The sequence below is a fragment of the Oncorhynchus tshawytscha genome, linkage group LG13, assembly GCF_018296145.1.
Source record: "Oncorhynchus tshawytscha isolate Ot180627B linkage group LG13, Otsh_v2.0, whole genome shotgun sequence".
Taxonomy (NCBI): Eukaryota; Metazoa; Chordata; class Actinopteri; order Salmoniformes; family Salmonidae; genus Oncorhynchus; species Oncorhynchus tshawytscha.
This window is the reverse complement of record NC_056441.1, coordinates 16860097-16887539: the sequence shown is the minus strand read 5'-3', so window position 1 is coordinate 16887539 and position 27443 is coordinate 16860097. Positions and strand designations below refer to the sequence as shown.

Here is a 27443-nt window from a genome sequence, read left to right as displayed (position 1 = left end):
CAGGTAAAATGGTGATGAATGGGCAGAGAGGGTAGGTTAGCTACACACATGGCCTGAGTTCAGGGCTAAGGTGACAGATAAACAAAGGTAAACAAAGTGGAGTATCATGATAAATGAACAGTCCAGCAGGCATCAGCTATATAGCCAAGTGATCATAGGGTCCAGTGTACAGCAATAGATGAAACAGGGAAGCAGCTAGGTAGTCGTTACTACGCTACCACGCGGGAGACACACCGTTTAAAGTTAGCAGTCCAGGGTATGTAGAAGCGTCTGCTCCGTCGTCCGGCAAAGGCCGGTTGAAGGCACAGCTGATGGAATTACGTCTGCGGATCAGTCGTGGTGGTACGGCGGGGCGCTGTGTCGACGAAGGGACCGGGCCAGATGGCAAAAGAGGTATTGTAGTTGTGGGAATTTCGTTTGCTAGCCGGGAGATGCGCATGGCTCAGGGCTGGCTTCGGGGCTGGGTCACTCAGTTGAAGATAGCTAGCTGTGATGATCAATGGTCGACAGGAATTTGGCGTTGTAGTGGAGAAAAACAGTCTGAGGCTGGCAGGTATTATCCAGGCTAAAAAAACAGCTGGTGCCTGAGCAGAGGGTAAAGGCCGCTAGCAGTGGCTAACAATGACTAAATGGCGAGTAACTTAGCTAATTAGCTGGCTACCTTCTGATGAAAGTTTTGGCGATAGGGTCTAAAAAAATTGTGGATCTGTGTCACAATGAGTGAGGCGGGTTACCGGAAGGTATATTTAATTTTAAAATGGAAAAAGAGATTGAAAAATACAGTGGAATATATATAAAAAAGATGAAAAATACAAAAAGTAAACGAGAGGACAACAAACCACGTCTGCACTGCTACGCCATCTTGGATTAACAAACAACGCAAACTCCTGCACACATACTCCCAGATCTGCATATGTTACAGACACACAAACAAAGTGCTGCGTTTGAACCTCTAAAGACTCATTAGTGAGAATGTGTGTCTACATGTATACAGGGTCATTTAGAGAGAGGAGAGTTGAATGCCTTTCAGCGTTTTAGTCCATCTGCTCTATATGGCAGCGAAGATAGACAGACGAGAGGCTTGCTCACGCATCAAAGAGATAGAGAGAGGTGACAGGAAACGCAGGGTCTGTTAGAAGGGATGGTCTGGATGATCAAAGCTACAAGGAGCCTTTATGTGTTTGATGTCAGCACATATTTACAAATACACCCTTGAACGCACACACACACACGCACACGTGCACTTACATACACACGCACACACCCTAACGCATGCACTCATTCACGCATGCACGCGCACACACACGTGCTCACACACATCATCCCCCTCTCTCTGTCTACCCTTTCTCCCCCCTGGCACACACACACCAACCTGTTGAACTGTAGTCTGAGCTGGGTGGCACAGGGCAGGGAGAGACAGGGCTCTTGCTGACTGCGTCAGGGGCTCTGGTCTTGCAGTCCAGTGGGTCGAGGGCTTTGAGCCTCTTGAAGTGTTTGGTACCGCTGTAATGGGATGAAGCCTGGCTCTACAAAGAGAGAGACAATAGAACCAGAACCACTGTAATGGGATGAGGCCTGGCTCTACACAGAGAGAGACAATAGAACCAGAACCACTGTAATGGGATGAGGCCTGGCTCTACACAGAGAGAGACGATACAACCAGAACCACTGTAATGGGATGAAGCCTGGCTCTACACAGAGAGAGACAATACAACCAGAACCACTGTAATGGGATGAGACCTGGCTCTACACAGAGAGAGACAATACAACCAGAACCACTGTAATGGGATGAAGCCTGGCTCTACACAGAGAGAGACAATACAACCAGAACCACTGTAATGGGATGAAGCCTGGCTCTACACAGAGACAATACAACCAGAACCACTGTAATGGGATGAAGCCTGGCTCTACACAGAGAGACAATACAACCAGAACCACTGTAATGGGATGAAGCCTGGCTCTACACAGAGAGAGACAATACAACCAGAACCACTGTAATGGGATGAGGCCTGGCTCTACACAGAGAGAGACAATACAACCAGAACCACTGTAATGGGATGAGGCCTGGCTCTACACAGAGAGAGACAATACAACCAGAACCACTGTAATGGGATGAGACCTGACTCTACACAGAGAGACAATACAACCAGAATCAGAGAGTCACACAAGATACAACAACAAGCCCAATGACTATGCACTAGTATGTTCTCAAGTCATCAAGTCATATAGCCACAGCGTCAAGCCAGAGATCTAACATTACAGTTTCGTCAGTTAGCAGACACTCTTATCCAAGGCAATTTATATATAAACTCTCAGAGAATTTCATCTCATACACTTCATCCAATATTTCAAGCTTGCGCTCACACGGTTTACACCCACACAACACTTGCATATTCCCCAGGAAGAGTAGCTGCTGCTTTTAGAACAGATAATAAAATAACTAAATAACACATTTGACAATCCCTGCATGTTGAGAAAGACCAGGCACGAGGTGCCATCTACAACCTAAAAGGATTAATTGGCTGTCCCCATAGGATAACGCTTTGAAGAACCCTCTGAAGAACACTTTTCGGTTCCATGTACACTGAACTAAAATATAAACGCAACATGCAACAATTTCTAAGGTTTTACTGAGTTACAATTCATATAAGGAAATCAGTCAATTTAAATAAATGCATTAGGCCCTAATCTATTGATTTCACATGACTAGGAAAACAGATATGCATCTGTTGGTCACAGATACCCTTAAAAATAGGGAGGGGCGTGGATCAGAAAACCAGTCAGTATCTGGTGTGACCACCAGACCACCAGGCCTCATACAGCGAGACACATAGAGTTGATCAGGCTGTTGATTGTGGCCTGTGGAATGTTCCACTCCTCTTCAATGGATGTGTGAAGTTTCTTTATATTGTTGGAACTGGAACACGCTGTTGTACACGTCGATCCAGAGCATCCCAAACATGCTCAATGGGTGACATGACTGGTGAGTATGCAGGCCATGGAAGAAATGGGACATTTTCAGCTTCTAGAAATTGTACATACACGCTGACTGCCATCTGCCCGGTACAGTTGAAACCGGGATTCATCCATGAAGAGCACACTTCTCCAGCGTGCCAGTGGCCATCGAAGGTGAGCATTTGCCCACTGAAGTCAGTTACAACACCAAACTGCTGTCAGGTCAAGACCCTGGTGAGGATGACGAGCACACAGATGAGCTTCCATGAGGCGGTTTCTGACAGTTTGTGCAGAAATTCTTTGGTTGTGCAAACCCACAGCTTCATCAGCTGTCCAGGTGGCTGTTCTCAGACGATCCCGCAGGTGAAGAAGCTGGATGTTGAGGCTCTGGGCTGACGTAGTTATGCTGCCAAATTATCTAAAACGACATTGGAGGCAGCTTATGGGAGAGAAATGAACATGTAATGATCATGTTGTTTAATCACCTTCTTGATATGTCACACCTGTCAGGTGGATGGATTATCTAGGCAAAGGAGAAATGCTCAACACATTTGTGCTCACAATTTGAGAGAAATAAGCATTGTGTGCGTATGGAAAATTTATGGAATCTTTCATTTCAGCTCAGGAAACATGGGACGAACATTTTAGATGTTGCGTTTATGTTTTTGTTCAGTGTAGAACCCTTTTGGTTCCAGGTAGAACTCTTTTGGGTTCAATGTAGGAACCCAAAAGAGTTCTACCTGGAACCAAAAAAGGTTTTCCTATGGGAATAGCCAAATAACCCTTTTGGAACCCTTTTTTTCTGAGTGTTGAGACAGTAGAGTTCTCAAGCACCCCTTGTACTGCCCTCTATGAGGTCAAACTCTGCCTACCTCCGAGTTGAACCTCAGTCGGCACACAACACACGATGAGCTGGGTTTCCTCATAGGGGGCGTGGCTAGCCCAACCCCTGGACCAATCAGCATTTTGTGAACGCGGTCCATCTGCAAGAACAAGAGTGAAAAGGGGGATGATTTACTGAGCTGTGGCTAGGGCAGAGACTAGGGCAGGAGCAAAGGTTTAGCAAGAGTTCAATGTTAGAGTACCTCAAATGCTCCCAGACTTAAACAAGCTTAGAGTAATGGTCCTTCCTTTACTTATAACAGATGGTGACTAATGCCTACCTTCCCAAACTAAACAAGAGAGAAAATGTGGTAAGGATAGGGAAAAGACTAGGGTTAAGACTAGGGTTAAGACTAGGGTTAAGACTAGGCTTAAGAGTAGGGTTAAGAGTAGGGTTAAGACTAGGATGAAGACTAGGGTTAAGAGTAGGGTTAATAGTAGGGTTAAGACTAGGGTTAAGAGTAAGGTTAAGAGTAAGGTTAAGAGTAAGGTTAAGACTAGGCTTAAGAGTAGGGTTAAGACTATTGTTAAGAGTAAGGTTAAGACTAGGCTTAAGAGTAGGTTTAAGACTAGGGTTAAGAGTAAGGTTAAGAGTAAGGTTAAGACTAGGCTAAAGTGCAGGGTTAAGACTAGGGTTAAGACTGGGGTTAATGAAGAGGTCAATGTTGAGGAAGGAGACCTGAAATGGTCCTCTGTAGCTCAGTTAGTGGAGGAGTGTCACATGAGTTGACGCTAGAGAGGCGAAGCAGTTAGGGGGAGTCAAACATTTAATAAGGAATGGACATGGAACGAGACAGGAACAGCGTCAGCATACAAGAAAACAAAGACAAAAACAATCAATGCATCAGCCATCATACGAAGCATCGGGGAGTACTGGCATTCCAGTTGGTATGGTGACATTGGCTCTGGGACACCACCGATGGAACCGGGGGTGCCTAAGCCATCCCGTCGGGTTTCCACACCTTGGCTGGCTCGAGAGGTTTCGTTGCCTCGGTTGGCTCGGCAGGTTTCCATCCCGTCGGGCTTCCACACCCTGGCTGGCTCGAGAGGTTTCGTTGCCTCGGTTGGCTCGGCAGGTTTCCATCCCGTCGGGCTTCCACACCCTAGCTGGCTCGAGAGGCTTCCTTGCCTCGGTTGGCTCGGCAGGTTTCCATCCCGTCGGGCTTCCACACCCTAGCTGGCTCGAGAGTTTTCCATGCCTCGGTTGGCTCGGCAGGTTTCCATCCCGTCGGGCTTCCACACCCTGGCTGGCTCGAGAGGTTTCCATGCCTCGTTTGGCTCGGCAGGTTTCCATCCCGTTGGGCTTCCACACCCTGGCTGGCTCGAGAGGTTTCGTTGCCTCGGTTGGCTCGGCAGGTTTCCATCCCGTCGGGCTTCCACACCCTGGCTGGCTCGAGAGGTTTCGTTGCCTCGGTTGGCTCGGCAGGTTTCCATCCCGTCCGCTGGATTGTCGGGCTCCCTCTCTGCAGCGGGATCGACAGGCGTCTTGTCTCAGCTGGATGTTAGGCTCCCATGCCTCAGCCGGCTCGCCAGGCTCCCACACCCCTGTCGGTTCGTCGGGCTTCCACGCCCCAAATGGCTTGCCCAGCACCCATGTCTCGGCCGGTTCGGCCAGGTGAGATGCCTAGTGCTGGGGGGGGGTACTGTCACGTCTGCTCCCGCTCTTCCCCTCCTGGTGCTAGAGGGTGCCAGGTTGCCCTGCATCACGTCTCCCTCGCTGCAGCGGGATCCAGTCTGCATCACCCCTCATAGCCTGGTTCCTCTCTAGGTTTCTTCCTAGGTTTTGGCCTTTCTAGGGAGTTTTTCCAAGCCACCGTGCTTCTACACCTGCATTGCTTGCTGTTTGGGGTTTTAGGCTGGGTTTCTGTACAGCACTTTGATATATCAGCTGATGTAAGAAGGGCTATATAAATATCAGCTGATGTAAGAAGGGCATGACTGTCACTTTAAATTCTCCCTTGACTAGGCTGGCTGAGTAGCCAGAAGCTATGTCCCATATATAGCTTAGTCTATGCCGCTCTGACATTGCTTGCTCAAATATTTATATATTCTTAATTCCATTCCTTTACTTTAGATTTGTGTGTTTTGTTGTGAAATTGTTAGATATTACTGCACTGTTATTCCCTATGTAATGTACTGCCTTTGACCAGAGGCTGCCAGAGGCTGCCAGAGACTGCCAGAGACTGCCAGAGGCTGCCAGAGACTGCCAGAGACTGCCAGAGGCTGCCAGAGACTGCCAGAGGCTGCCAGAGACTGCCAGAGGCTGCCAGAGGCTGCCAGAGACTCAAAATAATGGTTATGTTCCTTATAACAGAGTGCATGGTTACTAACCTTTCAACAGCAATCAAGTGGTAAAATGAGGTTTGGGTTTGGTTGATCAAGTGGTCACGGTAGAGAAAAAGAAAGAGAAAGTTATCTCTCCATAACGGATCACAGGGTACTTAGTACCTTTTAACAGTAAATACCCCAAAAGACCTCAAATTGCCCTTAAAAGGTGGGCAGGTCCAACATCACTCACTGGACACCCCTCTAGAGGGTGACGGTCATTGTTGTCCACAGAGACGGGCTTGGAAAACTCTGGGATGAGAGGAGCATCTGTGAGTTCACCTCGACAAGTTCAAAGATGAACTCTTGAGCTTGCTTGGCCAAAAAGCAAGGTGGTCCATAGACATGGATCAGTGGTGGCTGGTGGCACTTTAAATGGGGCGGTTGAGCTCACAGTAATGCCTTTTTTGGTTTCGGTTTCAGGTAGAACCCTTTTGCTTTACAGGATCTAGATGCGAACCAAAGGAGTTCTACCTGGAATCAAAAAGGGTCCTTCAATGGGCTATCTTATGGGGACAGCCGAAGAACCCATTTAGGTTCTAGATAGAACCTAGAGTAGGGAAGTGGTGGTCAGACATCCTCATGCAGAGTTACTGGGTGTCCTAAGAGGACAGTCAAAGAACACATTTGGAAATCTTTTTCTATGAGTGTAGAGGAATACAATTCACCACTTGGCCAGATCACAATATATACTTTAAATCTGAAATCTTATAGTTAAATAAAATATTGTTTGATTTTGTTTATTAGCTGACTTTGTCTCCCTCCTCCTGTCTCTCTCCTCTCCCTCCTCCTGTATAAAATGTAATAACAACTGGGTAGAGATACAACCAAGGAACTCTCTCCTCCAGTGGAGTGCCAGAGTGTGTCTCTTTACGACCGTATAGAAACAAGTGATAAAACGGAGAGCAAAACTGCCTGGGCCTGGTGTGCTGTATCATTATCTCACTGTGTGTTTCTGGACTTGACCTGCTATCACACTGTGTTTGTGTATGTGTTTGTGTGTGCGCATGTGTGTGTGCGTGTGTGTGCGTGTGTGTGCGCTTGTGCGTGTGCTTGTGCGTGTGTGTGTGCTTGTGCGTGTGTGTGCTTGTGTGTGTGTGTGTGTTTGTGTGTGCATGTGCGTGTGTGTGCGTGTGCGTGTGCGTGTGTGTGTGTGTGTGTGTGTGTGTGTGTGTGTGTGTGTGCGCGTGTGTGTGCGTGTGTGTGTGTGATTCTGGTCTTTACCTATAGTGGGGTTTTAATAAGCAGACACTCCAATAAAAGGGGAATGGGCTTTCTGAAGCAAAACAAAACAATGACCTGCAGTGTAAAACGGAACGAGCAGTAAAACAACACTGATATTCAGAGAGGCTGTAAGTCACGTCTTCAAAGGCCATCTGGTGGGAGTATGGAGATGTGGAGTGTGTGTGTGTGTGTGTGTGTGTGTGTGTGTGTGTGTGTGTGTGTGTGTGCATGTGTGTGATGGAGAGCGCTGCAGAACTAAACATGCACAACACTTTCCTGGATTTAGCATCCTTCTAATAATGAACCATAACAACCCATAGAACAGGACTTCTATCATGAGGCTGTCAAACTAGACTGCACTTAGAAAATTCTTCCGCACTTTTTACCTAGGGATAAATTCCTTCCAACTGGAGGGACAGTGTGGATGTGGGAAGAAAGGGGCTTGAGTTCCTACTGTGATGATACATTATTAAGCCTGTTATGTGCTCCTGATTCCTACTGTGATGATACATTATTAAGCCTGTTATGTGCTCCTGATTCCTACTGTGATGATAAGTTAAGTCTGTTATGTGCTCCTGATTCCTACTGTGATGATAAGTTAAGCCTGTTATGTGCTCCTGATTCCTACTGTGATGATAAGTTACGCCTGTTATGTGCTCCTGATTCCTATTGTGATGATAAGTTAAGCCTGTTATGTGCTCCTGATTCCTACTGTGATTATATGTTAAACCTGTTATGTGCTCCTGATTCCTACTGTGATGATATGTTAAGCCTGTTATGTGCTCCTGATTCCTACTGTGATGATAAGTTACGCCTGTTATGTGCTCCTGATTCCTATTGTGATGATAAGTTAAGCCTGTTATGTGCTCCTGATTCCTATTGTGATGATAAGTTAAGCCTGTTATGTGCTTCTGATTCCTACTGTGATAATATGTTAAGCCTGTTATGTGCTTCTGAGGTCCTACTGTGATGATATGTTAAGCCTGTTATGTGTTTCTGATTCCTACTGTGATGATATGTTAAGCCTGTTATGTGCTTCTGATTCCTACTGTGATGATATGTTAAGCCTGTTATGTGCTTCTGATTCCTACTGTGATGATATGTTAAGCCTGTTATGTGTTTCTGATTCCTACTGTGATGATATGTTATGCCTGTTATGTGCTTCTGAGGTCCAACTGTGATGACACGCTAAGCCTGTTATGTGCTCCTGTATGCACAAGCAAGAGTGTGTGTGTGTGTGTGTCTGCTCTAAGCCTTTCTCCTCTGCTGTCTTCTATCATGTACTCTGTGACCTTAAGGCCCCCACTCCCCACCTACTAACTCTTCAGCACCCCCCTTCCAACCCTTCACCACCCTCCTAACTCTTTAGTACTGTCAACCCTTATATCCCCCTCTCTGATCTAGCACTCCACATTCCACCCCGTCTGTTCCACGATGAACCCTCTTCACTCCTTAACTTAACTTTTACATGATCATCTTTAAACCCATAGCTCTCTGACCACTACTTTACTGGTTTTGTTTAAGTAATATTCATTAATAAAGTTTTTTTCTTCACATTTTACAAACATATATGAATTCATATAAATCAACTCCTTTACCCCCTCCCTCCATTCCTTCCTCCCCTCTTTCTCACCTCCTATGTTTCTGTCTCATCAATGTCATATTCAGCTCTCCCCATCATACTCTTCTTCTTAAACCTAACCCTAACCCATCACTCTACACTCTCCCCTCAACCCTAACCCATCACTCTACACTCTTCCCTCAACCCTAACCCATCACTCTACACTCTCCCCTCAACCCTAACCCATCACTCTACACTCTCCCCTCAACCATCACTCTACACTCTCCCCTCAACCCTAACCCATCACTCTACACTTTCCCCTCAACCATCACTCTATACTCTCCCCTCAACCCTAACCCATCACTCTACACTCCCCCTCAACCCTTACCCTAACCCATCACTCTACACTCTCCTCTCAATCCTAACCCATCACTCTACTCTCCTCTCAACCCTAACCCATCACTCTCTACACTCTCCTCTCAACCCTAACCCATCACTACATTCTCCTCTCAACCCTAACCCATCACTCTACTCTCCTCTCAACCCTAACCCATCACTCTTCACTCTCCCCTCAACCCTAACCCATCACTCTCCCCTCAACCATCACTCTTCTCTCCTCTCAACTCTAACCCATCACTCCACACTCTCCCCTCAACCCTCAACCCTAACCCATCACTCTACACTCTCCTCTCAACCCTAACCCATCACTCTACACTCTCCCCTCAACCCTAACCCATCACTCCACACTCTCCTCTCAACCCTAACCCATCACTCCACACTCTCCCCTCAACCCTAACCCATCACTCTACACTCTCCTCTCAACCCTAACCCATCACTCTACACTCTCCCCTCAACCCTAACCCATCACTCTACACTCTCCTCTCAACCCTAACCCATCACTCCACACTCTCCTCTCAACCCTAACCCATCACTCTACACTCTCCCCTCAACCCTAACCCATCACTCTCCCCTCAACCATCACTCTTCTCTCCTCTCAACCCTAACACATCACTCCACACTCTCCCCTCAACCCTAACCCATCACTCTACACTCTCCTCTCAACCCTAACCCATCACTCTACACTCTCCCCTCAACCCTAACCCATCACTCTACACTCTCCCCTCAACCATCACTAAACTCTCCTCTCAACCCTAACCCATCACTCTACACTCTCACCTCAACCATCACTACTCTCCTCTCAACCATCACTCTATACTCTCCCCTCAACCATCACTCTACACTCTCCCCTCAACCATCACTTTACACTCTCCTCTCAACCATCACTCTACACTCTCCTCTCAACCATCACTCTACACTCTCCTCTCAACCATCACTTTACACTCTCCTCTCAACCATCACTCTACACTCTCCCCTCAACCATCACTCTACACTCTCCCCTCAACCATCACTTTACACTCTCCTCTCAACCATCACTCTACACTCTCCTCTCAACCATCACTCTACACTCTCCTCTCAACCATCACTCTACACTCTCCTCTCAACCATCACTCTACACTCTCCTCTCAACCATCACTCTACACTCTCCCCTCAACCATCACTTTACACTCTCCTCTCAACCATCACTCTACACTCCCCTCCTAACCCTAACCCATCACTCTACACTCCCCCTCAACCATCACTCTACACTCTCCTCTCAACCATCACTCTACACTCTCCTCTTAACCCTAACCCATCACTCTACACTCTCCCCTCAACCATCACTCTACACTCTCCCCTCAACCATCACTTTACACTCTCCTCTCAACCATCACTCTACACTCTCTTCTTAACCCTAACCCATCACTCTACACTCCCCCTCAACCATCACTCTACACTCTCCTCTCAACCATCACTCTACACTCTCCTCTTAACCCTAACCCATCACTCTACACTCTCCCCTCAACCATCACTCTACACTCTCCCCTCAACCATCACTTTACACTCTCCTCTCAACCATCACTCTACACTCTCCTCTTAACCCTAACCCATCACTTTACACTCTCCCCTCAACCATCACTCTACACTCTCCTCTCAACCCTAACCCATCACTCTACACTCTCCATACAACCATTACTACTCTCCTCTCAACCCTAACCCATCACTCTACACTCTCCTCTCAACCATCACTCTACACTCTCCCCTCAACCATCACTCTACACTCTCCCCTCAACCATCACTCTACACTCTCCCCTCAACCATCACTCTACACTCTCCTCTCAATCCTAACCCATCACTCTACACTCTCCCCTCAACCCTAACCCATCACTCTACACTCTCCTCTCAACCCTAATCCATCACTCTACACTCTCCCCTCAACCATCACTCTACACTCTCCTCTTAACCATCACTCTACACTATCCTCTTAACCATCACTGTACACTCTCCCCTCAACCATCACTCTACACTCTCAACCCTAACCCATCACTACACTCTCCTCTCAACCCTAACCCATCACTACACTCTCCCAACTCTAACCAATCACTCTCTTTCTCCTTTACACTGACATTTACTCCTGAGGTGCTGACCTGTTGCACCCTCGACAACCACTGTGATTATTATTATCTGCCCTGCTGGTCATCTATGAACGTTTGAACATCTTGGCCATGTTCTGTTATAATCTCCACCCGGCACAGCCAGCAGAGGACTGGCCACCCCACATAGCCTGGTTCCTCTCTAGGTTTCTTCCTAGGTTTTGGCCTTTCTAGGGAGTTTTTCCTAGCCACCGTGCTTCTACACCTGCATTGCTTGCTGTTTGGGGTTTTAGGCTGGGTTTCTGTACAGCACTTTGAGATGTCAGCTGATGTAAGAAGGGCTTTATAAATACATTTGATTAGATTTTTTTATTTGAATTTCTCTCCTTTTCTCTCTCTATCTGTCTGTATGTATCTTCCTCTTTTCACACTTACAAATGTCACCTGTCATTCTCTCCATCCCTCCTATAACCTGTAATTTGTCTACTTCATGTGCTGTAGGAAAGAGAGTTAAGGGCTACGTGTCAGTAGACAGAAACAGATCATGCATAGTATGAACACCGCTGTACTGGAGCTCCCACTTCCTGGTCCCTCTGAGGGAGGTGACAGACAGAGTTCTGAGTTTGAGATGATCATGGTCATTACAGTCAGTAGTATGAGTTATGGCTGTGGACAGAGAGACTAGTCAGTACGGCTCTGGTTGAATCGGAGTACATGCAGAAGGATGGCGGTTCTTTTGTAGGGTAATCATTCTTGACTGTTATTACATCTCTTGACCGTTATTGCATTGCAATATCTTGACTGTTATTAGACAACGCCAGTATTTAATGTGGAACTGAAATGAATGAGTGAGTGTTTGTTTAACTCTCTCAACTCACGAAGAGGCCACTTAGGACACTATGGCCCTCCTCTCTGCCTTTCCCAAAAGAAACACCACACAACAAGCCAAACAACCCATCAATCGCTCTCCTTTAGACGTGCTGCTTGGCACACGACACACACATTCCTGTAACCATGACAACCCCATGTGGGCGCCAAACAAAAATACATGCTGGAGGGTATGTGCGCTTACAGACTCCTGGGGAAAATGCTAACAGTAACACACACACACACACACACACATACACACACACGCACACGCGCACATGCGCACACACACAAACAAATACAAACACTGACAGCGCAGCCAGGGTTCAGCTCAACTGTACACACAAACGCAACTGAAACACACACAGGTTAAAATCATCAGTGCTGTTTTTGAGAGAGGGGGCGGATTCCCATTACCCTAGCCAGATTTCATTAACATTCTGGCAAAACCTACTGACCAATCACCACCACCATACAGCCAGCCAGACAGTCAGACAGACAGACAGACAGACAGACAGACAGACAGACAGACAGACAGACAGACAGACAGACAGACAGACAGACAGACAGACAGACAGACAGACAGACAGAGAGGCGAGACTCTCAGACTTTTGTGTGTTTTACTTTCAGTTTTGTTCACTAGCTTCAAACAGCTGAAAATTCAATATTTTTGGTTATGGAAAATATATTTCACAGGGGTTTAGATGGTACTATGATTCTCTTCACTATACTTGCTTGTTTCATCACAAACTATTAGGATTTTACCAACCAGGAAACGGTGGAGTGATTTCTGAATACGGCATCATTAATTGTTACTCGGGTTTATATTTTGTAAATCTGCAGGGGGGTTTTGTTCATTTGAATTTCATGCTTGTTTAATTATTTAAAAGTGGAACATGAATTGCATCATTCATGTCACGAGTGTGTCCTGAAGTTGATGGTGTCAGTAACACGTGACAACAGATGGCCCTCCGAGTGACTTGGTACACACTTAGAAAAACGGTTTCCATAATGGTTTCTTCGACTGTCCCTATAGGAGAACCATTTTTTGTTCCAGGTAGAACCCATTTTGGTTCCAGGTAGAACTCTCTTGGGTTCCATGTAGAACCCTCTGTGATAGGGGTTCTACATGGAACACAAAAGGGTTCTACACGGTCAGCATGTCTCAGGGGCCAGGAGTAGTCAGCATGTCTCAGGGGCAAGGACTAGTCAGCATGTCTCAGGGGCCAGGAGTAGTCAGCGTGTCTCAGGGGCCAGGACTAGTCAGCATGTCTCAGGGGCCAGGAGTAGTCAGTATGTCTCAGGGGCCAGGAGTAGTCAGCATGTCTCAGGGGCCAGGACGAGTCAGCATGTCTCAGGGGCCAGGAGTAGTCAGCGTGTCTCAGGGGCCAGGACTAGTCAGCATGTCTCAGGGGCCAGGACTAGTCCGTATGTCTCAGGGGCCAGGAGTAGTCAGCATGTCTCAGGGGCCAGGAGTAGTCAGCGTGTCTCTGGGGCCAGGACTAGTCAGCATGTCTCAGGGGCCAGGAGTAGTCAGCATGTCTCAGGGGCCAGGAGTAGTCAGCATGTCTCAGGGGCCTGGAGTAGTCAGCATGTCTCAGGGGCCAGGACTAGTCAGCTTGTCTGAGGAGCCAGAACTAGTCAGCATGTCTCAGGGGCCAGGACTAGTCAGCATGTCTCAGGGGCCAGGACTAGTCAGCATGTCTCAGGGGCCAGGACTAGTCAGCTTGTCTCAGGGGCCAGAACTAGTCAGCGTGTCTCAGGGGCCAGGAGTAGCCAGCGTGTCTCAGGGGCCAAAACACGCACACTTTGAAGTGTAGGTGTTAGCCTAAAACACTGAAAATGAGGGAATGAAAATGAAGTGAAAGTGGCAACATTCTCCTCTGAGTAAGTGTTTTGCTGTTTATCTCCGAAACCTTGTCATAGGCATAGAATTATTTTACACATTCATTACCAAGCGCAGAAAGGAGAGCCCTCAGGGGCCAGGAGTAGTCAGCGTGTCTCAGGGGCCAGGACTAGTCAGCTTGTCTCAGGGGCCAGGACTAGTCAGCTTGTCTCAGGGGGCAGGACTAGTCAGCATGTCTCGGGGGCAGGGAGTAGTCAGAAAGACCAGGACAGAGAGTTCTAATAGAAAGACCTGGACAGAGAGTTCTAATTGAAAGTCCTGGACAGGGAGTTCTAATAAAAAGACCTGGACAGAGAGTTCTAATTGAAAGTCCTGGACAGGGAGTTCTAATAGAAAGTCCTGGACAGAGAGTTCTAATAGAAAGACCTAGACAGAGAGTTCTAATAGAAAGTCCTGGACAGGGAGTTCTAATAGAAAGTCCTGGACAGAGAGTTCTAATAGAAAGTCCTGGTCAGAGAGTTCTAATAGAAAGACCTAGACAGAGAGTTCTAATAAAAAGACCTGGACAGAGAGTTCTAATTGAAAGTCCTGGACAGAGAGTTCTAATTGAAAGTCCTGGACAGAGAGTTCTAATTGAAAGTCCTGGACAGAGAGTTCTAATAGAAAGTGCTGGACAGAGAGTTCTAATAGAAAGTCCTGGACTGAGAGTTCTAATTGAAAGTCCTGGACTGAGAGTTCTAATTGAAAGACCTGGACAGAGAGTTCTAATTGAAAGTCCTGGACAGGGAGTTCTAATAGAAAGACCTAGACAGAGAGTTCTAATAGAAAGCCCTGGACTGAGAGTTCTAATAGAAAGCCCTGGACTGAGAGTTCTAATAGAAAGACCCGTATGACGCTGGGCCAATTGTGCACCACCCCATGGGACTCCTGGTCACGGCTGTAGTGACGGCACAACACTGCGATGCAGTGAATTAGACCGCTGCACCACTCGGGAGGCCAAATGTAGTCCATATTTAGCAATGAATGTAACAAATGAAAGGCCTATTATGATTATTATTATTGTTAACAATTTACATTGTGAAAAGTAATGTAACATTGCTTATAATACCATTAATACTCCCAACTGTTATTATTTTTGGAATAAAAAAAACTGTAATAAACAAAAATCTGCAAAAAAGAAAGAAATAATAATAATAATCGCAGACCACCTGCAGTACCCTGGTGGTCCACGGAACCACTGGAGTAAAGCTCACCTCAGGATGTGTGGAGAAATGTCAAAGAATTGTGTACTACTAACTAAGAGACAACAACAAAACAAAAATAACAATGTACGGTATGTCAGGTCTGAATTTATACATATATATTAAGAGTGATATGTTGTTTCTCTGCATTTCAGAGTTTTTAAGCGGACAGAAAATTGCACGCATGGTGGGCCCATGGAGGACAGACTGCATTATTTCTCCTCAATTTTGTGATATCCAATTGGTAGTTACAGTCTTGTCCCATTGCTGCAACTCCCGTACGGACTCGGGAAAGGCGAAGGTCGAGAGCCATGCGTCCTCCGAAACCTTGCCAAGCCGCACAATCAGCTTGCAGGCACCCAGCCCGCCACAAGGAGTCGCTAGAGCACCATGGGACAAGGACAACCCAGCCGGCCAAACCCTCCCCTAACCCGGACGACGCTGGAACAATTGTGCGCCGCCTCATGTTTCTCCAGGTCACGGCCGGCTGTGACACAGCCTGGGATCAAACCCATGTCTGTAGTGACGCCTCAAGCACTGCAATTCAGTGCCTTAGACCGCTGTGCCACTCAGGAGGCCCATAGTGTATTACTTATCCATGTTGATTTGAACCTAATCTCTATGGGAGATGGTTAACTGACATGTACTGTAATAAATTAGTTTCTCAACTGCTGTGTTTTACCAGATTTCAGTCTCTGCAGTGTGACATGATGATTAAACCATTAGACGAATATCATCCTGCAGAGTCCCACCTTTCTTTGTCAATGGTTGTGGCCCTTAGCTGGGTCACTCTAGGTCACCTCAGTGTCAATATGGATTATTGTGACAGGCGCCCAATCCCAAATCAAGCCTTAGGGGGTGTTTCCACCTGGCCTATCAGAAGGGTAAAGCAGAGATACCAGTAATAACATCGGTTGCTTATCTAATCTCTTCAGATCTACACAAGTGTGTAGGTGGAAACAGAGCCATATATTTACATATAAATATATGGCTCTGGGTGGTATGGGCATCAATCTTCTGTGATGACAACAAAGTGATTGACAGCATTGTAACTATGGTGATGGTGGTGATTGCCACTACTCACTTCACTGAAGCCAGGGAACAGGCTGAACGGGAGGAGGGGCTTCAGCGCCATGGAGGTTTGGGCACCATTCGCAGAGGGCCCACGGGCCAAAGAGTGCATGGTGGTGTTCTGACAGACGTTACCTAGGAGACGCAGTGATCAAGTCAATTCTAAACAGATTTTTCTCGTTACAAAAAGAGGGTGAGGGAGAGGGGGTCAATCACAGCTTTACTGACATTCACACGCAAGGACATAAACTCATTAATGTGTCCTCCTCTGTGATTAGCTTTGTTTGTGTGGCTGAGTTCCTGATTATCGAGTGATGTTTTTGTTTTTGCATTTCTACAGAGCCTGATTACAGTTTGATTCAGAACCAGAATATATAATCGTATCAATCAGAGGCCCACGCACACCCTGCTGCACAACCATTAGACCTGATTACCCTACAAGTGTATGTGTGTATGTGTGAGTCTGTGTTTGTGCATGTGTTTTCTCTGTCCCCCCCTCTCTCTGTCTCTATCTCCCCCTTTCTCGCTCTCTCTCTCTCTCTCTTTTCTTGTGATAACAGGTCACAAATCTTGCTGCTGTGGTGGCAGACTGTGGTATTTCACCCAATAGATATGGGAGTTTATCAAGATTGGATTTGTTTTCAAATTCTTTGTGAGTCTGTGTAATCTGAGGGAAATATGTTTCTCTAATATGGTCATACATTTGGCAGGAGGTTAGGAAGTGCAGCTCAGTTTCCACCTAATTTTGGAGGGCAGTGTGCACATAGCCTGTCTTCTCTTGAGAGCACGGTCTGCCTACGGCTGCCTTTCTCAATAGCAAGGCTATGCTCACTGAGTCTGTATATAATCAAAGCTTTCCTTAATTTTGGTTCAGACACAGTGGTCAGATATTCTGCCACTGTGTACTCTCTGTTTAGGGTCAAATAATGTTTGTCCCATTTTATGAAATCTTGGTAGGTGAGTGGACCCCAGACCTCACAACCATAAAGAGCAATAGGTTCTATATTTTATTTTTAGCCAGATCCTACTTGTGACTCGTTTCAGGAAACTAGGCGTATGTCGTGGTCACTACTTCACATGAGAGTCATTTGAACTTAAAGTTTTTTTTGGGCCGAAATGGATTCTGGAACATGTGAACCTTCATGTGCCTCAATAACAAACTTGTATGCCATCTCTAAATACGAATACAATTGTTAAATTATGAGCCAGTTGGTTTAACCACAGAAAAAGGGAGCAACCTTCCCACTAGCCATGATTGGCTGAGATAATAAGTGGGCTGGACATGCCGAGAGATGAGTTCAGATTGGTCTGCCATATAGCACGCTTCTGTCTATTTGAGCTGGTCAGTATGTGTAGGTAATCCTGTCTAACGCAGCTTAAATTCGAGTATGATAGCTAAAGAGATGGAGAAAACAGCTGTCTCCGGATTACATCTTCAAACTAAGCGCAACCATGGCATCCATGACACGAAGAAGCGTCCATCCATGATGTATACAGGTAAGATAGTCTAACTAGCTACATTTTCAGATATTACACGTTTCTAATTTTGACAGAACGTTGTTTTCATTTCAGTACACTTTAACTAGCTAGCTAGCTAACTAACGTTACGTTACGTGTATCATCTTATTATTCGTATCTCAGAGCCATTTGCTTGGCTAGTTAAAGCCTAATGTTAGCTAGCTAACATTGAACCTGGTTGGTTAGCTACTTGCAGATTCATGCAGAGTAGTAACGTAATGAGTTGGGATTATGGTTCATTGCTTACCTAGCTAACTAGCTACATATCATAACAAAAGACTCCACTACGTAAGTAATAATTTCAATAGAATGTCACTGCGACAACTGTTGATAGAAGTAGCTGGTAAATTCCCTCTGGCTATCTACTCCGATTTTAGAGCATTCTCATCTGAATGTGCCAGAGCGCAGAATAACTGACACATTTCCGAAAGCTCAACACCCGTTGAATATGGCCGGTGTCAGTAAACGTTGGCAAAAAAGTGTACACTCTGGATAACATAAAAACAGCCTAACCAGCTCTGCTAGGGCTAGTAAAATGGTCAGTGAGCTGTTCTCTCATTTGTGTCTGGAAGTAGCTAGCAAGCTAGCCAATGTTAGCCAGTTAGCTTGGGTGCTTGACTGCTGTTGTAGGGACAGAATGCTCGGATCAACCCTTAAAGAGATGGGTGGGGGTAAAGCTTAAGAGGGTGTGAATGATGCTGAATGGGTGTAGACAAAGAAGAGCTCTACAGTAGGTACCAAAACATTCAAAGGCCATTTTCTCAAAAGTGAGGTTACAAGTTTATCGAATTTCAAAGCAGAATTACTTTTTCATTGTTCCTCAAATGCAGTGTATGATGTACCATTTTGTAACTCTGTCTCGGCTTTAATCCAATGTAAAAAACACAATTTCATATTTTGCTACATAAGGCCGAATCAAGGTGGTTGGTCACAATTAGTATGTCAAATTTTGTATTCATTTTGATGGCATAGAAGGCCCTTCTTGCCTTTTCTCTCAGATAGTTCACAGCTCTCTCTCAATTAAATTAAATTACATTTCAATTTAAGGGCTTTATTGGAATGGGAAACATATGTTAACATTGCAAAGCAAGTGAAGTAGATAATAAACAAAAGTGAAATAAACAATCCAAATTAACAGTAAACATTAGACTCACAAAACCTCCAAAAATAATAAAGACAAATAGTGTGTGCAAATAGTTAAAGTACAAAAGGGAAAATAAATAAACATAAATATTCTCTCTCTCTCTCTGTTTCTCTCTCTCTCGCAGTGTCTCTGTTTCTCTCTGTCTCGCTCTCTCTCTCTGTGTCTCTCTCTCAGTCTCTCTCTTTGTCTCTCTCTGTCTCTCTCTGTCTCAGTCTCTCTCGCACTGTGTCTCTCTGTCTGTCTCTCTCTCAGTCGCTCTCTTTGTCTCTCTCTCTGTCTCAGTCTCTCTCTCTCTCGCTGTCTGTCTCTCTCTCAGTCCCTCTCTTAGTCCCATGCTCTCTCTCTCTGTCTCTCTGTCTGTCTCTCTCTCAGTCGCTCTGTCTCTCTCTGTCTCAGTCTCTCTCTCTCTCTCTCTCTGTCTCTCTCTCTCTGTATAGAGTATAGCCTTGTAATGGAAACTGTATAGATAGTAATAACATTCCCTGTGGCTGAGAGACATGCAGGGAGGCAAATGCATTCTATTATTTGTAATTAATCCCATTGGTCACTCTCATAGGGCTCTGGTCAAAAGCACTATGTACAGGATAAGGTACCATTTGGGAAGCAGATAGACTGTGGATGAGTATTATGTAGCAGATCAGGCATGAAGTAGGGAGTATTGTCATGCTTTATCACCACATAGAGTTCTGAGGTGAGGAAACAGGAGTATCATTATTACAGTAAAGACCATGAATGAAAACACAGTGAAATGCCAGCAGATTGCCTTGAGGACCATGGAGACATTCAGACAGAAAGTGGTAAGAGTTGTGCCCGATCTCTGGGACAATGTGTAGGCCAAGTCAACTTAAACATAAACAACGCGCCCTGGGCACAGGCGTCAGTTCAATGTCTAGTTTTGATTTACATTCTGTTGGATTTGTCAACTAACGTTTTGCCCACTTGGACTTGATTAGGCTATACTATACTGCATTACACAAGAATACATTTTGTAAAACATTTCATGCAACATTAAGTGCTATACCAAGTGCTTGGAATATATAAAGGAAACAAAACAAAAAGGCAGACTTAACAACTTTGCCGGATGGGCGACATACAGGATGGGCAACATACAGGATGGGCAACAGGCTATTTCTGTTTCACACACCCGCAAAGAGTGCATCTTTACCTGACACATTTTAAATGAAGCAACTATCTGCGCATTTAAGCTACTGAGCCATAAAAACAATATCGATTAGACTTGGGACATACATTTTAATTTGTATAACCCGTTTCCGTAAAAACAAATATATATACATATATATTTAGGCTACCTAAATGCATTCTGATAATTTCCTACTGTAGAAGTACCTACTTACCAAAATACATCCTGGTTTTCGTCAATTTATCAACAGGCAATAGTCCGTCGTCATGCAAATTCAGCTCCTGCCGCTCAAGTCTTTCACCCGCAGCCAGATCGACTCTAGTGCAACGTAGTTGTGCGATGGGTCCGGAATGAGTCTTGTCTCCTCCACAATAGTCTACCTCTCACTGCTGTAGTAGGCTACTCTCCTTCCTCTCAACTCCCTCGCTGTCTCTCTAGCCTTGTTTACACCTTGCTCCAACATGTGGGTTTTGTCATCTGATCATTATGTTCCAATCACTATCTGATCAAGGTTTGTCCGTTTACACATCCTGCTAAAATGTTTCTCTTATCTGTCCACTGTGTCTGCATTTTGACCATATTTCCTGATACCTCCATGTAGGCTATCCAAATTATTTGAGATATTTATTCAAAATAATATGTATGTATTTATTTAAAACTATTATTGATGCTTTTCATCAAGCTACCTGTCAATGATTTTAGATGCTGGTATAATAATAATAATAATAAGAAGAAGAAGAAGAAGAATTTGGTGGATTATATTTGCAATTGGGTCTGGCTTCAGCAGATACCTTCTCAGGACACAGACGCTGTGAGACGTGAGCTGAGACAGGATGTGGAATGGTGACAGAGAGCTAGCTAGATAGCTAGTGTAGCCAATTTATTCAGGTGACAGCTGAAGTTTGGTTTAGCTTGGTTGTATAGATTTTTCACAAAAAAAATGTACAAGTATGGCATTAACAAGTATGAAAATTCGTAACATATAATAGTAATTGAAATTCGTAATTTATCATACAGATCGGTGGATGTAACCATATCATACGAATTGGAGGGAAAGTTACAAATTCAGACATGTCGCAGAAACATAACATATCATACAAAACAGAAGGACACAAGAAAACGTCTACTGTGTTACGGCTTGAGTAAGGGTTGCGCGAGCACATACCATCTGTGTTTTGAGATTCGCCGATCAGGCGTTTGAGATTCATAGACCAAGTGGTGTCATCCCACATAATCTGCAGCTGCATGCTTCTCTATATTGGTCCTATTTTACACATGTACAAGTGTGTATTAATACGCATGTATAATGATGATTTAAATGGTTTGACCATCCAGATCTGTTTACACTTGATTGATATCCAGATACAATGAGTCTCTGACTACCTCCGAAGGTGGTCAGGAAGATGCATCTTTTAATCGTCTACACCTGTCTAAAAATGTGGGCACAACCAGAATGTGGACAAGATCAGGACAAGGGACGGATGCTAGCACCAGGTGTAAACGGGGCTTCTGTATCCCTCCCCCTCCACCTACCTCCTTTCTAGCGTTCTCTCTCTCTCTCTGAGAGTGAAGATGTACTCCACTGCTCATGCATTGTGTTATAAATATTTTGAAAGCACCTGTTGGAAGCACCTGTTGCAAGGTTGTTTATTGTCCTTTCCCACAACTTTATTGGGGTGTAGGCGCCATATACAGGGTGTGTCTGTGTTATCTGTAGTAGGCTATTTGACGTTATTGGTCAAGTCGTGACTGAGCCAGGTGCTCTTGTTAATCTAAAGACACGTACACACACAGAAAGAGAGAGAAGGAGAGGGAGAAAGAGCAGAGAAGTGGTGTGATCTAGTGGGGCATATAGGACATTGTGATCCAGCCTTAAAAAGGGGGAAATCACTGCCTCCTCACTGTGATTCATTCCATCCACTGTGAGTCTATGGAGGATGCCCAGGATGTTGTCTTTGGATGAGCCTGTGTTTAAATATGTGTATAAATTCTTTCACATCCTCACTCCATTCCTCCAGAGGCAGGTATTTGTTAGATGCATCCCTGGCTTCACTGTGTCAGAAGGAAACCCCATATGTCAGGCAGACATGTTGTGGGACCATAACATCCCACTAGGGAAGGGCAAGTGTGTGGTGTGCTGGAATCATCACCATCATCATCACATGTGCATGTACTAATGCATGTACTCAAGTACACAACTGTCTCTCTGTTTCACACACACACACACACACACACACACACACACACACACACACACACACACACCTCTTGCAGTTACACTCACAGTCAGAATATAAATTAGTTTTGGTGTGTGAACCCAGTTTCCTGTCCACTCTCTGTTCCAGCCTCCCCTCTTTTTGGGAGGAGGACAATAACATGTGTTTTCTCACATTCCGTGGCACCTGGGACAGATTAATCAGGAAGAGAGTGGCATTTAAATGGAATGGTGTATTGGATCTGCCACACTCCAAATAATACAATGGTCTGTGGGTGTGCCAGGGAGGGAATAGGCCCACCCACTGGGGAGCCAGGCCCAGCTAATCAGAATAAGTTTTTCACCACAAAAGGGCTTTTATTACAAACAGAAATACTCCTCAGTTTCATCAGCTGTCCGGGTGGCTGATTTCCGATGATCCCGCAGGTGAAGAAGCAGATATGGAGGTCCTGGGCTGGCGTGGTTACACGTGTCCTGCGGTTGTGTGGCCTATTGGTCGTACTGATAAATTCTCTAAAACAACGTTAGAGGCGGCTTATGGTAGAGACATTAACATTACATTCTCTGGCAACAGCTCTGGAAGACATTCCTGCAGTCAGCATACCAATTGCATGGTATTGTCTTGTCTGACAGAACCGCACATTTTATTGACCTTTTATTGTCCCCAGCACAGGGTGCACCTGTGTAATAATAATGCTGTTAATCTTGATATGCCACACTTTTCAGGTGGATGGATTATCTTGGCAAAAGGAGAAATGCTCACCTACAGGGAGGAAAATAAAATTGTGCACAAAATTTGAGAGAAATAAGCTTTTTATGAGTATGGAACATTTCTGGGATCTTTTACTTCAGCTCATGAGACATGGGACCAACAATTGACATGTTAAGTTTATATTTTTGTTCAGTATATATAGTCCAGACTCTGACATTGCTCGTTTTGATAGTTCTTCATTTCTTTCTTTTCATTCTTGGGGATTTCTGTTCTGCTCAAAGAGGTCACTTCTAGGTTCCATCCATATACTGTATGTACTTCCTATAGTAATCCAGATCCACTCTACATCTCCTGGTCGAGAGGATTGAAATGCTACGTCAACAATCATTCAGGCCACCTGATTGGTGACCACAAAAACATCACCATGGGGATCTGCAGGCCATTGGATCATGTGTTTATGTGATGACGGTAGTCAATGAAATGTGGGATATGTATTTCAACAAATACAGACATTGGAGACATTCCAATGATAAATCTTCAGCGGGGGAACTTGGAATGAGATTCCACATCACAGATACATTACATGTGGGTAAACACGATACACAAGCATTTCGCTACACCCGCAATAAGATCTGCTAAATATATGTTTATGACAATATTATTTAATTTGACACACACACACACACACACACACACACACACACACACACACACACACACCCACAAATCAAATCAAATGAAATAAAAGTGTATTTGTCACATGCGCCGAATACAACAGGTGTAAACCTTACAGTGAAATGCTTACTTACAGGCTCTAACCAATAGTGCAAAAAAGGTATTAGGTGAACAATAGGTAAGTAAAGAAATAAAACAACGGTAAAAAGACAGGCTAAAAACAGTAGTGAGGCTATAAAAGTAGCAAGGCTACATACAGACACCGGTTAGTCAGGCTGATTGAGGTAGTGTGTACATGTAGATATGGTAAAAGTGACTATGCATATATGATGAACAGAGAGTAGCAGTAGTGTAAAAGAGGGGTAGTCAGGTGGTGGGTGGCGGGACACAATGCAAATAGCCCGGTTTGTAAATGTGCGTTAGCACTGGTTGGTCGGCCCAATTGAGGTAGTATGTACATGAATGTATAGTTAAAGGGACAATGTATATATGATAAACAGAGAGTAGCATCAGCGTAAAAGAGGGGCTTGGGGGGGGGGGCACATAATGCAGATAGTCCGGGTAGCCATTTGATTACCTGTTCAGGAGTCTTATGGCTTGGGGGTAAAAACTGTTCAGAAGCTTTTTTGTCCTAGACTTTGCACTCTGGTACCACTTGCCATGCGGTAGTAGAGAGTACAGTCTATGACTGGGGTGGCTGGGGTCTTTGACAATTTTTAGGGCCTTCCTCTCACACCGCCTGGTGTAGAGGTCCTGGATGGCAGGCAGCTTAGCCCCAGTGATGTACTGAGCCGTACGCAATTCCCTCTGTAGTGCCTTGCTGTCAGAGGCCGAGCAATTGCCGTACCAGGAAGTGATGCAACCAGTGCTCTCGATGTTGCTCCTGTAGAACCTTTTGAGGATCTCAGGACCCATGCCAAATCTTTTTTGTTCCTTGAGGGGGAATAAGCTTTGTCGTGCCCTCTTCATGACTGTCTTGACGTGTTTGGACCATTCTAGTTTGTTGTTGATGTGGACACCAAGGAACTTGAAACTCTCAACTTGCTCCACTACAGCCCCATCGATGAGAATGTGGGCGTGCTCGATCCTCCTTTTCCTGTATTCCACAATCATCTCCTTAGCCTTGGTTACGTTGAGGAATAGGTTGTTTTTCTGGCACCACCTGGCCAGGTCTCTGACCTCCTCCCTATAGGCTGTCTCGTCATTGTCGGTGATCAGGCCTACCACTGTTGTGTCGTCTGCAAACTTAATGATGGTGTTGGAATCGTGCCTGGCCATGCAGTTGTGGGTGAACAGGGAGTACAGGAGGGGACTGAGCACACACCCCTGGGGAGCTCACACACACATAGTAGGCTATATAATGTATACTGTAAATGACATAGTCCAACACAGTGATAGCCTTTGATGTTCCTTACACATGTAGAGGTCAGTAGAATGTAGTCATGCAGTATTTTGTGGAAGATCTATAGTAATCTCTACAGATATTGTTTCTTAATATGAAAACCCTGTTTTAGGGGAACTTTTAAAACTTGTATTTGAGGTTTAAAAATGCTTCTGAAATGTGTAATTTCCACTTGCTTTTCCATTACGAAAAATGTATCAAATGTATCCACAAATGGACACTCAGACAACACCAGCCTAAATGACGCAGAACAAGAACCAACATTTTAGGAAAAGTCACACACACTCTACAGCCCTGGAGAACATTTAGACCTCCTTGACTGTAAACCTAATGCTCCGCCCTCATCCCAACCAGTCTGATCAACACATGTCTGATTAGAGCTAGCACCACCAGTCAGCTCTCCATACATATGTAGGAGGGTATGGATGGTAGGAGGACAGAATAGAACGAAGCTTCCCTGGCCTGAAGTTGAACCATGAGTAAGTAACCTTGCCTGTGAAATGGGGATTGAGTTAGAGTTCAGCAGGGTAACAGTCTTATGCCAGTGCCAATGACCCAGTTTGAAACCTGATCGGTCACAGAGTGCCTTTTTGAACATTTCAGACAGGTGGACAAATTTACCAAACTCCCTGTCCAACCTCAGGAGCCAGGCGGATCTGTCCCTAGGCTGATCTGTAACACCAGATGAACCATAAACACAGCTAATATGCTAATCACTTCATGGTTAACCTTGCAGTAAACACTGCTGGATAGGCTGGAGAGATATCTGATGGCTGCATTCTGTCTGTGGATACTGTAGTTACCAGAAGGGTCTCCACCAGATTACATCTTGTACCTAGATCTAGGTGCAACATAGTGCAGTATAGTGCAGAGAGAAAGAGAAAGAGCGAGAGTGATTGAGAGAAAGAGATCGAGTGAGAGATTGACATCCATCATTTTAATCATCCATCACTTTACAGGGTACCGGTGGATTCCGTTGGATAGATTCTCCGCTGGGGTTGGGGAGAGGTCTATGCTCTCTGCGGTCAAGGATCAGGGTGAATGCAGAGGTCGTAGCGGTCGCGATAAAACACAGGTGGGGTGCGACAATCGTAAATCCTCACGTTAATCAGATGCCAATCGAGTACAGAGCGGAGTGGACGGATAGCAACTACTCACATGAAAACTGAAACGGGGAGACATAGGACCAGTGTTGGTGTTTTAAAGGCTCCGTGGTACTCAACCATTCGCCATGAATGAATCCCAAGGTTTACACATGGTTTTACAGGCTAGGCACAATGGCCATATACCCACGCTCACTAAGACCACTCTCCAACTTACCTTCCATAGCTAGGGGTCAAACCGCAGTCAGACAAGAAAATCTGGGAAGCATTTGGGGATTTCGGTCAAATGCACGGAGTACAGTAGAGTAACACATCTCATACTGCCTGTAAGCTTTCCTATCCCACTCCACAGTGCAATAGGTCTTGATATTTTTTTTCATGATCTCCCTCACCTTATTTGAAGCAAACTGAGATTTACGGACTTCAAGATCAATCTCCTCAACCTGTAGATCCAGCTCAGCCTGCCCCGATTATCAAACCATATGTTTTCCCCCCGTCTATAACAATATCATAATTCACAGGAAATTATTAAACATTTACTGCCCTGTGCAGAAATCTCAGTATTTTGCGTTTATAAAAGAATTGTAAGGAAACCTATGTGATAATTTCCAGTTGAGACACACACACACACACACGTAAAGGTTCTCTGTAGACATCTGTGAAACAGAGACAGAGCAGTATCTGTCATGAATGTCACTAACCACCAATAGTGGAGATTTATACTCCCTTGGCTGAGCTACAAAAAAAATGAATTTAAACCATGGTCCACAGATGAGCTACACACCATAGATTGATAGTGGACTCCTCTTTGTATCGGTGCCATTACAGCGACTGTGCAGCATGGGCAGCGCCATTGAGACCATCTCTAGTTTCAATTAGTCCATTTTCTTCTTCACGATCCTTCCTGATGACCTGGTTGGACATGACTTCAACAGGGTCACCAGGAGGAATCAGCCAATGAAGTTGGAAGTCTCATCCAGTTGACTACATTAAAATGATGGAAGCCCTCAATGATGCAGCCCATGCTATTATGGCCTTTTGGCCACTAGAGGACTCTATCATTCTCTATGGCTACAGACACTTTTATACA

At 45.1% G+C, this 27443-nt stretch overlaps 1 protein-coding gene across 2 annotated transcripts in view; it reads right to left on the bottom strand.

Moving 5' to 3' along the window:
• Nucleotides 1-20675, bottom strand: part of LOC112265809 (zinc finger protein 385D) — a 31745-nt gene extending 11070 nt beyond the window's left edge. The window contains exons 1-4 of one of the 2 annotated variants that reach the window (XM_042295255.1): nt 20461-20675; nt 16457-16578; nt 3828-3938; nt 1373-1526 (exon numbers count right to left, since the gene is read on the bottom strand). In XM_042295255.1, coding sequence (XP_042151189.1) covers nt 1373-1526; nt 3828-3938; nt 16457-16578; nt 20461-20470 — 397 coding nt within the window. In that variant the 5' untranslated portion in view covers nt 20471-20675. The remainder of the gene's footprint in view (nt 1-1372; nt 1527-3827; nt 3939-16456; nt 16579-20460) is intronic. The other variant, XM_042295256.1, reaches the window with a different exon arrangement.
• Nucleotides 20676-27443: the final 6768 nt, after the last annotated feature.